Source organism: Triturus cristatus, chromosome 3_2 (assembly GCF_964204655.1).
Source record: "Triturus cristatus chromosome 3_2, aTriCri1.1, whole genome shotgun sequence".
Taxonomy (NCBI): Eukaryota; Metazoa; Chordata; class Amphibia; order Caudata; family Salamandridae; genus Triturus; species Triturus cristatus.
In genome coordinates, this window is record NC_140584.1 from 1,167,429,663 (window position 1) to 1,167,443,257 (window position 13,595).

The window sequence follows — 13,595 nt, forward strand, 5'->3', positions numbered from 1 at the left end:
TTACACTATGCTCATTCTTCTCAAACCCACATAGTTAGCAAATGCGTAAGATTTTATATGGACAAAACCAAGGCATTACGCTCACGGAGCAACTCTTTGTACCCTTAGAGCAGCTAGGTAGGGGCCCTCTCCTGCCCAAGAAGGGAAAGTGCACTGGCTGCCTGCATCACCTTCTGCCACAGCAAAGGGTACACTCCAAGAGTAAGGACACATTCCATGAGGAGCAGGGCGCACTACTGCAGTCCACACTGGTGAGCCCTTACAAGACATCAGCAGTGCAACTACCTCAAAGAGCAGGCAAACAGGTTCACCAAGCACTACTACCCGAATATGAACGCAGAAGTAGACTCAGCAGTCCTCCGCAATCTGTTACAGTGACAGTTAGCCTAATAGTTATAATTGTTATATATACTGCCTACTATTCGTATTCAAGCATGCGCATATATGGCAGATTCAATGCATGGGAAGTAATTAGTTACTTACAGGTAACTCCAGTTTTCTAGCATTGGCATCTTAGATGTATTCATACGCAACCCTTGGTCCTTTCCAGTCAGAGGGTCAGTAACTACGTACTCACACTTTGTGCTATTAAATCTGAGCTATGGTGTCCTTTAAGCAGAGGGGAGGTTAGTGCTTCCACCACATTGTCTGAAACTTGAATGGTTTCAAATGAGGTGGATAAGCTACTGCACACGGTTGGTTAGGCCTATGGCCATTTAAAGGTGGCTTACTGCTATTTGAAGTTATAAACAATCATCCTGAGCATCCAGAGTCAAAGAAAATTTAACGTCCAACAAGTAGTCCTAATGTATCCATGGTCTTTAATTTGACCCACCAATTCTTTTCTCGATTCCTTGTTTACTGTACATCAATTTGTATTCAGTGGTTATGCACTTTACACACCCAACACGCGTTTCGTAGTTATGGCTGTTAACCTCCAACTTCATCAGTGCAGAGATGAGAGAGAAACAATCTCTGCCTCCTTACAAGGTACTATTAAAAACTGATCCACAAGTGTAATTCATATAGACTCAGGGTCATCAGTCCACATGAGCGGTTCAGGAGAGTAGTTCTTCCTTGTGGCCAGTTTAAGGGAGTTTACATTACTATTTGAAGTTACTGGGGGATTCCCAGTCTGACAGGGATTGGTTAAAGTATGTGAATATATGAAATATACTAATGCCGGAGAACTAGTTATTGTAAGTAGCCAACTCCATATTGAAGAAATTTTGGTCTTAACTTGGTTTGTAGGTTCATTTCTTTACATCTTAAATGTATTGCTGTTTGGTAAACTGTCGTACATACATAGCAAATGTTTGAAGATGTTTTAAAGCTACTCAATGATAAGAATGAGCAAAGGTATTTCTCACAGAAACTAGTCCACCTCTGCAGATCAGTTTGTTTGGGTCTCGTGGGAGCTCAGTAACACCCCACATAGAGGGTGTGGTATATCTCCTAGGTCTTATAATCTTGTTCTCTACACTTACAGCAAAGCATGTAGAGGCTTCATCATACAGGGCCTTGATACAATACAAGACAAATTATTTGCAAAGTTGACCTCAATCACTGTTCTTTCATGGGTCTTTGTGCTTAAAATAAATTTCCTGACAATGTCAAAGCAAGTCCAAACAAAGAAGTAGCTTGGGCCCAAAGTCCGCAGCACAGTAAGTTAGTTTACCAATACACATTTTTTATTTGATTTATTTTTATTTTCAGAGTTTTATATAGCGCTGGCTAGATCCGGAGGTATCAGAGCGCTTTACATGAGGATCAGCGCGTTACAAGTTACAAACAAATTACATCAGTTACAGGAGCAAAGTATAACATAGGAGAAAAAAACAGTGATTAAACAATAGCATGAGTTATTAGCGCCTAGCATAGTCAAGACACGTCCAATGCGGTATGGCAGGTAGAGGGGGGAATGGTAAAAAGGGGTAAGGAATGCATATCAAGTCAGGCAGACCGGCAAGGGGGATAGTACTTCAGGGGGACAAAACAGTCAAAGTGAAAGAACAAACAAACAGGCTGGGGACCAACAATCCAAAAAACATCCTGTGTATCAGTGAAAGTATAGGAAGAGAGGGGTGTTGGAGACCTAAGCGGGGGAGGGGGGGGGACGACTAGAGGAAAAGGGTCAGTCAGAAGAATAATGGAGCAGACCAGCAGAAATGAGGATCGGTCGAAACCGCCAAGAAGGGTGACCCAGGTCACGGGAGCAGATAGCAATTATCTCAAAATGACTGGATATACAAAAACCCAAAGAAAAAAAACATAAGGTAACTGGCTCCATGCAGGACAGGAAGGGGGAGGCAGCCATAGGATCACGGAGGGAAGAGGTGGGGAGGGAAGGAAACAGCGGAGAGACAAGGAAAAACTATGTCCAATGTCCGGCTGGGTAGGTGACGACCGAGAGGGTGAAACCAGAGCCAATCTCCTCTATAGCTGCCTAAACAGCTCCACAGGGCATCGGCCATGCTAGCTCTGGCTCCGCGGTCAGTACATCATTCGTGGTTTCCGCCCAGGGGTCATCGTCACAGTTCCATTGGCCACACCAGTCCCGGTGTTACTGGGAAGCACCGCCCGCCTCAACCTCCAGCTCGCCCCCAGGAGCGCAGAGTTAAGTCAGTCAAGGTCAGCATCAAGGAACGCAGACAAAAGAATGCGGCGGGGAAATACAGTGTACAGCCAGAGATGCAATGCAGCACCAATCACCTGGAATCTAAACAAGCATTGGCAGTGCCAATAGGTCTTGCTGCATATTGGAGTTTAGTATATAAAAAGTATTAAAGAGCAGTGAAAGTATTAAAGAGCAGTGGCAGCAAAACTGAGTACAAACCCAGACGTCAACAGAAAGAGAAAAAAAAATGATCGTATTTTTTTAATAACACGCAATGCTTAATATTAGTAAAATAAAATGCTCTGTTTTAAAAAAATTATTTTTAAGTTTGACTGTTTGGAATAGTTTTATTAATGAGCCTAAGAGAACCAGCTTTAATTGGCCCAGGCCCCGCCGGTGCTAACCATCGTTCGCTCTAAAAAGTGCATATGCACTGCGATTTACTTCCAGCCACACCTTACTCCACCATCTCTGCCCATGTCCACTGGCAAAACGGAAAACAAACCCCAACAACGTCAACCGAAAAGGAAACTAAAAACGATCTACCGTATTATTTAATTATTAACACAATGTTTAATATTAGTAAATTAAAATGCTGCGCGGTTTGTTTAATATCATTTTTAAGTTGGACTGTTGGAATAAAAGTCATACTGCAGTTACCATGAGGATAATTCATAACAGATGCACGTTAAAACAAAGCCACAGAGCTTCTTTAGGTCAGAATGGAAGTCATACTGCAGTTACGATAAGGATAATTGCTAACAGATGCACGTCTCAGTAAACAGGGGCCATCACATGCTACACAGTGTGATTGCCAAACGCAACTCACTAAATGTAATTGCCAGAAGGAGAGACTTTTACAACCCAACACCAATACAAAGGCTACATTTTTGAATGGCGAAGCCAATAGAAAGCAGTTAATTTTTTTAATACACATAGAATACAATACAACATGTCTTGCAGACAGCGCAAGCGCAGTCTAGGCTCCTCCTAAAAACTGACTAGCCCTAAGATACTTATTCAGGCCACAAGGTGGTGCTCAAGGATTAAAACAGGAGACCACTAACTCTTCTGCATGAAACGGCACTGGAGGACGAAAGGGAGAGAGAAGATGGTGGTCAATTGGGAGGGGGGGGGTTGTAGAAATAAAGGGAGTAGGAAGCAAAAAGGGTGCAGAATGAAGGATTAAAGGGGGAGCAAAGATAAGGAGAGGCATTTATAGGCAGGGAACATGTCCAGAAAGAGAGCCATTTGGATAAAAAACATTCCAGTAGCAAGTAATCGACAGGAGCGGCCATTTTGAGTAAGGGCACAAAAAGAAAATCATTAAATGCCGGGCGCTGGACCGGTAGCCCATAAATCCAGAGGAGCAAGAAAAAAAAAAAAATGAAAGGGTGCAACCTCAATCAGGTAAAGTCCGAGCCCATACGGCTGTGTGTAGCGAAGAGCCATGGCCTCAGCTCAGCGACGATGGGAAATCTCAGTCGTCGTCTTAAGGTCAGTGTGTCGTCTCAGCTGGCTGGGCTAAAGTGACTGCACCGCTCCGGCCCCGGAGGTTCCGTCTAAAATCTGTGGGCAGGACTGGGTGTGTCCATTTAAGGGCCAGGCATGGGCCTACCAGATAGACATTTCCCAGATCCTTACAACAGTCTTTTCCAGCTCTTTCCTGCTTATATACTAGACATGCACTACACACTAATATTGTGCCACAGTACAGAGAATATGGCTAGATTCCTGACACCCAGGCACAGGCTTGATTTCAGTTGGATACCACAGGGCCCAGAAGAAAAAATAGTTTTCAAACTTGCATTTCATTTTTGTGATCGACAGAAGATGTGCATTTTCATCAAACTGTTAAACATAGTAGTAAAGTAGCAGATGGCGCGCACACAAAAAAAAAGAAGCGGAAAGGATGAACAAAATGTGGATTGTTATGAACACAATAGATTAAAATACCTCACAGAAGAGAACTTGGATTGGGGGCATCACAGTTAACCAAAAACATTTTTAGGCAAGAATACTAAGGTCACAAAATGAGAATAAAAGTTAAGGGTTTGACACTCACCTGGGAAGTCTGTTAAATTTATGCATGACCGATGCAGATTTTCCATTACATTTTTCACAGGAGTAATCTATTTCTTCAGTCTAGAAATACACAAAAATGAATTGCCAAAGGAAGCAAATTGGAGATATTGACACTTAGTGGATATGTAAATAAGGTCTAGCGAGTTTTATTAAGCAGTTTATGCAAACAAAGGCCCAAATCATACAAATTTAACAAAGAAAAGTGATTAACTAGTTACAGTAGGTAAGGAATGAGAGAGAGGTGCAAAGTAATTTTTTCATTTGCAAGAACACAAAAATAATCAACTGTTGGAAGGGGGAGGGGGATAAACAAACCTGTCCTGCTTTGGGAATTTGCTAAAGAGGGTTATTCACTCTGGGGTTCTTAAAAAGACAGTGACGCTGTTCTTTTGGAAAAGCTTTTTCTAATCCTGCCTACAGAATTCCAGCTGGAAGGAGGGGCAGAAAGTCAATGTTTTGTTAACTGGGCAGCAGTTAAATATATATAAAATACAACTTACCCTGAAAAAGAGATCTAGTGAATCTTGGATGGAACGCGGAGTTGGAAGTTTCCTTCGCCGAGGTAAGTCAATTGAGAGATCATTAAAACGTTCCCGCTTTGTGACCATTTCACCACACCTAGAATTACAGAACAAAAACCTCATACTGTTTGAAGCATAATTATGACAGCAAAAACAAGCAAATATATGTTTGATTAATTGGTCTCATCTGCCCATACTAGTCAAACCTCCAGCCTTTATTCAAAATAAATATTAAAAAAGTGATTTCTCTGTTTGTTAGACCTGTCAGCCCTTTGGGTGGTCCCTCCTCATCATTATTTATTTTGTCCCACTTTTGCCTCAAACCCTGTTAGTATTTTTCCTTTTTGGGAACCACCAGACTTTAGTGTTGATGCAGGGTCAGGGAGCCATTTTCCCTACCCCTGGAACTTCTGTCTGAGGGCCTGAAACACAAAATGGTGGCCACCCATTGTCACCTGTGACATCACTGGAACCTACTAGTACCTTCCAGAACATTCTAGAACCCTGTGACAGTGTGAGGCAGGTTTAGAATGTTGGGAAGCCAGCTCAGAGTTGGCAGTTGGAGTTGGAGTTGGCAGTTGGCACCTGTCTGGTGAAGGAAGAGCAGCACAACACTGAAAGAGGAAGGAGTGAGGCAGCAGGGGTGGAAACTTGTGCCTGGAGTGGGGTCCAGAAACCCACCCTTGATACTAGTCCCTACTGACTGAGCCCAGCCTAGAGCCCTGTGTGGGATAAAGTCAAGAAGAACCAACTCAAGGACCTGAACAGCCGGAACAGGCCTTGAAAGTAAAGAACAGCAAGTTCCTGACCTGTCTATTGGTATCTTCCTGGAGTCCGACGCCGAGAAGCCTAGACACCTGGGGCCGGAGGTGAAGAAGCGGCGCTGACTGGAAAGCAGACGTCGTACCCGGAGCCGCCAGAGGTCGAGAGAGGGCGCCGACGGAGGTCGTGGAGACACCAGAGGTCGAGGAGGAAGTCACCTGAGGTCGAGTGTGCGGCGTCGACGGGGGAGTGAAGTCCGCCCTCCGGAGTCGCCGGAGACAGAGGTGAATCGTGCCGGAGGTCGGGAGTGGAGATCGCACTCCGGAGTCGCCAGAACCTGAGGAAAGGAGCACCAGAGGTCGGGAGTGGAGATCGCACTCCGGAGTCGCCGGAACCTGAAGGGAAGAGCACCGGAGGTCGGGAGTGGAGGTCGCACTCCGGAGACACCCGGAAGTAGGGAGATCGTGTCCCTGTGACGCCGGAGACCGATATCGAATTGAGGCTGCCCAGCGACATCGAACCGGAACCGCCTCACGGCGTCGACACGACTCCGGCGGAGTCGGAAGTTCATAAAGAGGGCAGTAAGTGGAATAGAGGGCGCCTAAGGCCCTGTGGAGCCCTAAGAGACCATCCTAGGGGCTAGAGAGGTGTTCGGACCAGCCTGGGAGTGCCAGGGGTGGACTGAGACTGATACAGTGACCTGTGTGAGGGGTTGTGTAGTTTGGGAGAGCCAGATTCCTAGATTACCCTTGATCTACCTCAGTTTTAGCCTCAGCCTTATCCAAGCTAGGTGAGACACCCTCAGGCCATCCACATAACCACAAGCTGTGATTGGGCCAATTCAACCCATAGTACCTCACAAATGTGACCTGATTTGAAAGTGTACTGATGGCTTATATTTATTGAGAGTATTGTATTCTTTGTATTTATCCTATTTATTGTCTCACAGTATTTATTGTCTCACAGTATTTGTCTCTCAGTATTTATTCCCTCACAGTATTTGCCTATGTATTTTATGCACATCTATTTATTCATTGATTTATGATCTGAGCTTATTTATTTGACCTACCCTTTTTACAGAAGAAGCTTTGTGTACTGTGTGTTATTATTTATTTAACCTGCAACTAACCTGCAACTAACTAACCTAACAACTTTGCGCTTTTTTTTCCTACTCTGTTGAAGCAGTCGTACACTTCCTGGTTAGTGTGTTGGCAACCGATCAGATCTATTCAGATCTCTGTACGAGCTAGTTATTCGCTAAGCATTCACGACCCTAGATATCCAAATTTGGATCAACTTTAATTTCGAAAAGTACTGAACCGAGTTCCATCAAATAAAGCATGATCTGTGAACCAAAAGCTACCTTTTTGCGATAGTCAAAATTCTGTTCAGCTGTTCGGACTACAGGCGTGTCTAAAGACCATGGAAACCACCTTTTTTTTACCTCCCTTAACTCGCCCCCCGCTTGACGGATCACCCCAAAACTTTCCATGCACAACTAGAATAACTGGATATTTTTGCGGAAAATTGTCAAACTGCGCCAAAGATAGGCAAGTCACAAAACAGTTTTCCTACGAAACCATTGTCTTAACTCCAACTACCTACTGGTAGCTTCCAGTAAATATGTATTTCAGAGTAAGGGCATTTTTTACGGTGGGTATTGGTTTTTTGTTGAGATGGGATTTCAACGAAAAAATATACACATCTGAAAAAACCAGTGGTTACAGGGACGTTCCAGTTCGTACAAAACTAGTGAAATTCAGTAGTTTGTTACCTCAGTTAACTAGAACGAACGCCCCTGCAATGCACTGCTTATGACCTCACCTATTACATCACTCATGACATGGACAGTGACATCACCAATGACATCAAGCGAGTGTGTTTAAGTTTATGGGTGTTAGACTTAAACACGAACCTACAACAAAAGTGAAATTAGTATACGAAGCGGATGTGGGGGAGGCGGAGGGGGCGAGCTGCAGTACCAGCCTGGTACAGAGGAGGTAGCCCTTACTCTCCAAGACAGTGATACGCAGAGAAGTGGACCACTGGGCAGCAGCAGCACTGGGCTGCCGTTTACTTGACTTGGCACTAACATGAAAAAAAAATTAAATATACAGCAAACACTTAAAGGTTAATTGCAATTAGGGAAAGGAACTAACAAGACTCTTATCTTTAGGAACAGCTTTATTTGTAAAGACAGCCACTAGATATACATGCTTTGCTTCCCCTACGCCCAATTTACACCCCCTGATGGCATCAGTGCGGCATTCGGTAACCATAGACCAAAATTTGCAGCCCCCGGGAAAATGTTTGCGAGTACCCATGATCTAAAACATAATGGCAGCAATTCAAGGGGTGCGCCCAGCCCTAGAGAATTAAATCAACACGGTTACCTCAGAAGTCGCACTTATGCATGCAGATCTCTAACTTCGGTACCTGCGTTAAAAGTCACCGAGGACTATCACTGAACTCCAGTCTACCACTAAGACACTGGAAACTCATGTAAAGAAACTATGTGCTACCACGGCTAAGTTGAAGCGAAACTTGAAGACTGAGGGGCCCACACATAGAAGCAAGGACAGAACCCTAAGGGTACCAGAGAGGGCAGAGTGCCCGGCTACGGAACCAACTACAGCCACGTGGTCTCTGCATGAGAGTGCTCATCGGGTCCCACGAGGGTTGCCCCAACGTCCTATAGTGCAGAGGATTGAATATGCTACTTACCAGTATGCATCTGTTCTTGGCATGTAGGGCTGCTGACATTCATATCTGTGCATAGATCTCCGCCTAGTGTTGGGTCCTGATGTTTGCACGTTGTTGTCCTGGAAGAGTCTTCGAAGTATCCTGAGATAGGTGACTCCTCCCCTGGACCACAGTGCGCATGGGCATCCTCAGATTGTTTTTCGCCATTGTGGCAGTGATGGAGTAGATACAGAAAGTGATGACCATGCTTACAGTAATTCTGAGAGCTGCAGCTGCTACAGGCGCCGGGGAGGAGGGTGGGCGATATGAATGTCAGCAGCCCTACATGCCAAGAACAGATGCATACTGGTAAGTAGCATATTCAGTTCGAGGCATGTGGGCTGCTGAATTCATATCTGTGCATAGAATATATAGCAGTACCCTCTATTAGCGGCGGCCACCAGTGCCAGCTGCAGCGGTCTGAAAAAGAGTTTTGAGAACAGCCTGTCCTACAGCTGCCTGCTATTTGATTGTACATCTACACAATAGTGTTTGGTAAATGTATGTGTAGTGGACCAGGTGGCTGCTCTACATATATCATGCAAAGGAATGTTTCCCAGGAAAGCCATGGAGGCCCCTAACTTACGTGTTGAGTGGGCTCGTGGGGGAATCGTTAATGTGCGTTTAGCTTTTTGATAGCAAATTTGAATACATTTAACGATCCATCTGGCTATACCTGCTTTAAAGATGGCGTTACCTTTGTGGTGTGGGGCAAAGGCGACGAAAAGTTGTTTTGTTTTCCTGAAGACTTTAGTCCTGTCTATATAGTACATGAGGGCTCTCTTCACATCCAGTGTATGGAGTGCTCTTTCTGCGACAGTTTGTGGGTTTTGAAAGAAAACAGGCAGTTCAATAGTTGGATTCATGTGGAACTGCGATATCACCTTGGGCATGAATTTGGGGTTGGTACGTAGTACGACCCTGTTGGCGTGAACCTGTATGAATGGCTCTTGAACGGTTAGTGCCTGGAGTTCACTAACTCTCCTCAAAGAAGTGATCGCTACTAGGAAAGCTACTTTCCAGGTGAGGAATTGAATCTCGCATGAGTGTAGAGGTTCGAAGGGTGGACCCATCAGGCGTGTGAGGACCAAGTTGAGGTTCCACATTGGAGCTGGTGGGTGGCTTGGAGGAATTACTCGTTTGAGTCCTTCCAAGAATGCTTTGATGGCAGGCACTCTGAATAAAGAGAGGTGCTGCCTGTTCTGGAGATAGGCTGATATTGCGGTCAAATGGACACGTATTGAGGTGTATGCCAGATTGCATCGGTATAGGTGTAAGAGGTAACAAATTATGTTTTGGATGGATGCGTCTAGCGGGTTAATGTCATTGTTATTGCAATATATTACGAACCTTTTCCATTTGGCTGCATAGCAAGCTCTGGTAGTGGGTCTTCTAGCTTCCTTAATGATGTCCATACAGTCAGGTGGCAGGTTCAGGTAGCCAAACTCTAGGACTTCAGGAGCCAGATTGCCAGGTTCAGCTGTTGCGGATCTGGGTGCTGAATCTCTCCATGGTTCTGCGTCAAATGCGCGGGTTTGATCCGCAGCCTTTGATGCGGCACCACGGAAAGTTCAAGAAAGGTGGTGTACCATGGTTGGCGTGCCCATGTTGGAGCAACCAGGCCGAGTGTTAGTGAGTGTTGTCTGAGTTTGCGTGCCACCAGCGGTATCAATGGTGCTGGGGGAAAAGCGTACGCAAATCTGCCGGACCAGTTCATCCATATCGCAATGCCCTGCGACTGCGGATGTGGGAACCTGGCGGCAAAGCTTTGGCATTTTGCGTTTTCGCTTGTGGCGAATAGGTCTATCTCTGGATGACCCCACTGCTGGAAGTACGGTTGGAGTACTGATGGGTGTAACTCCCACTCGTGCATCTGGTGGCTGTGTCTGCTGAGCAGATCCGCCATCTGGTTGTCCTTGCCGGGGAGGTGTTCCGCCATGAGGAACAGGTTCCTCTGAATGGCCCACTTCCACATGCTCTGAGCCAGATGAGACAACTGTGGAGAGTGTGTTCCTCCCTGCTTTTGTATGTAGTACATGGCGGTCATGTTGTCCGTCCGGATCAACACGACTTTGTTGCACAAGTGTACTTTGAATGCCTTCATTGCTAGGAAGATTGCCATCAGTTCTAGAAGGTTGATGTGCATCTTCTTTTGTTGTATTGTCCATAGTCCCTGCACTGTGTAATTGAGTACATGGGCTCCCCAGCCCTGGAGAGACGCGTCCGCCGTCAGTATTATTTGTGGAACAGGCTCTTGGAACGGTCGGCCCTTGCAAAGGTTTTGTGGATTCCACCAATGCAGAGAGTTGTAGGCCCGACCGCTCACCAACACTAGGTCTTTTAGTTGCCCGTGAGCCTGATTACATTGACGTGCTAAGCACTCCTGAAGCGGGCGCATATGTAGTCTCGCGTGTGGGACTATGAAGATGCAGGAGGCCATCATGCCTATCAACTGCATGAACACTCGCGCAGGAAGGGAGTGTTGGGGTTTGAACTTGGAAATCAGCATTTGCATGCTGTTGATCCTCACTAAATTTGGCTGAGCTGTGGCTGCCAGAGTGTCTATGGTCGCACCTAGGTACTGTTGTACGTGTGCGGGTTGGAGATGTGATTTTGGGTAATTTAGTGAACCCCAGACTGGTGAAGGTGAATGGTGCGGGACATGTGGCTGGCACATTGCTGGGCTGACTTTGCCTGAACAAGCCAGTCGTCCAGGTAAGGGTAGACGTGAATGTGTTGCCTCCGTAGATGTGCAGCCACAGTAGCTAGGCACTTTGTGAAAACTCTGGGTGCTGTTGTCACGCCGAAGGGAAGAACCTTGAATTGGTAGTGCTGCCCTTGAACAGTGAACCTGAGATATTTTCTGTGTGAGAGGTGAATGGGTATGTGGAAATACGCATCTTTGAGGTCTAGCATGGCCAGGAAGTCCCCCTGTTTGAGCAGCGGGAGGACTTGTTGTAGGGTGAGCATGTGGAAATGCTCTGAGGGAATGTAGCGGTTGAGGGGTCTCGGGTCTAGTATAGGTCTGAGTGACCCGTCCTTTTTTGGTATTAAGAAGTACAGGGAGTACACCCCCGTGCCTTGCTCGTGGACGGGTACGACCTCTATTGCGCCTTTTTCCAGCATACTTAGCACTTCCTGCTGTAATAGCGCTAAGTGCTCTGAGGACATAGGACGATGTTTTGGTGGTATTGTGGGTGGAGTGGAGGTTAATTCGAGGCAGTAACCGTGTTTGATAATATCTTTGACCCACCTGTCCGTGGTGATGGTGTCCCACGTGGACAGGAACCTTTGTAGCCTTCCCCCGACAGGTGGTGTGTGGTCGGGAGGAAGGGAGAGGGCGTCACTGTTTGTTCTTGGGGGAGGACCTGGTATTGCCGTATCCGCGTCCTCTGCCCTCTGTGCTGGAGCCACGATACCCACCCCGGGTGTTTTTATCGTAGGTACTTTGTGTGTTGCCCTTGTTGTAGGTTTGCTGTGACCCCTGTCCTCTGCCTGCTCCTCTATTTCCGGGGCGACGAAAGGAGCCACTCCGAAAGGTCTGCGTTTGGAGAGCCCCCATGGACTTTGCAGTGTCTGTGTCCTTTTTTATTTTTTCTAGGGTGGTGTCAACTTCTGGCCCGAATAAGTAATCGGGGTTGACCGGCTGATTAATTGTTATTTTGAACCTCAGGTTTGAATCCGGAGATTCGTAACCAGGCGTGTCGTCGTAGCATGACGCTGGTGTTTATTGCTCTGGCAGCTGTATCTGCGGCATCCAGTGCACACTTAATGGATGCGTTCGTGAGGAGTTGTCCCTACCTGATGAGGATCTCTGCTCCCTCTTTGTATTGGTCAGGGAGATGTTGGAGTAGGGTTTCTAATGTGTCATAGTGTGCGCGATCGTAGCGAGCTAGGAGCGCCTGGGTATTGGCAATACGCCATATGTTAGCTGCCTGGGCTGCAACCCGTTTGCCAGAGGTCTCTAGCACCTTGGACTCTTTGTCCGGGGGAGGAGCATCCCCAGTTGTTTGCGAGTGCGCCCGTTTGCGAGCATTTGCGACTACGATGGAATCCAGAGGCAACTGGCCTCTAATGTACGTAGGGTCCCCAGGCGCCGACCTATATTTCTTGTCGATCCTGGGGTTTATTACTCTTGCCCTGGTGGGTTCTTTGAAAATGTCCTTTGCTGGTTTGAGGACACCTTTCAACATGGGTAGAGTTTTGATATTCCTTTCGGAGGATGCGAAAGTATCCATTAGAAAATCGTCCTCGATTGTGTCAGAGTGGAGTTGCACAACATGATTTGCCGCAGCACGTTCAATTAGGGCGTTGAATGCGGCAGTGTCCTCTGTGGGAGACGTTTTTGCGCCATATAGCTGCGTGTCCTGTGTATCCATAGGTGCACCTGTGTCTACAGGGTCATCCCAAGCCTGGTCAGGGTCCTGTTGGCCTTCAGGGTCCATCTCTCTGGGGTAGGGGACGTAGTCACCCATATAGTCCTCCAAAACGTCGGTTTCGGAGTGTGTCGGAGAGAAGGACTGTGGATCTGGGTAGGAGGTATGGAGACGTTCGTAAAGAACTGGTTCCGAATCCGCTGGCAGCTTTTTCTTTAGCGGGATCCGGTAGGCGTCCAAAGCGTGTTCGGAAGATATTCTCCACTTGTGGAGCATAATTCTGCCGGTGTCGGCATCGATGATGTGGGACGGTGACGTCTCCGTAGGAGAGCGTTCGGCAGGTGTGATCCTAGTTTGGGTGACACGTGTTCTTATTTCAAACATTATGGGCGCCGTGGATGGCGGCAGGCCAAAGGTGATATGGGGTGGTGCTGGAGAAGCTTTGAGCTTTTTTCGGCTCGGGGCCCGACGTGTCCTGGAGGGCTGCCTTTT

At 46.6% G+C, this 13,595-nt stretch overlaps 1 protein-coding gene across 1 annotated transcript in view; it reads right to left on the bottom strand.

The window, feature by feature from the left end:
- Window positions 1–13,595, bottom strand: part of USP37 (ubiquitin specific peptidase 37) — a 345,091-nt gene that overhangs the window by 190,050 nt on the left and 141,446 nt on the right. The window contains exons 13-14 of the mRNA XM_085650037.1: window positions 5,203–5,320; window positions 4,683–4,762 (exon numbers count right to left, since the gene is read on the bottom strand). Of these exons, the coding sequence (XP_085506163.1) occupies window positions 4,683–4,762; window positions 5,203–5,320 (198 nt within the window). The remainder of the gene's footprint in view (window positions 1–4,682; window positions 4,763–5,202; window positions 5,321–13,595) is intronic.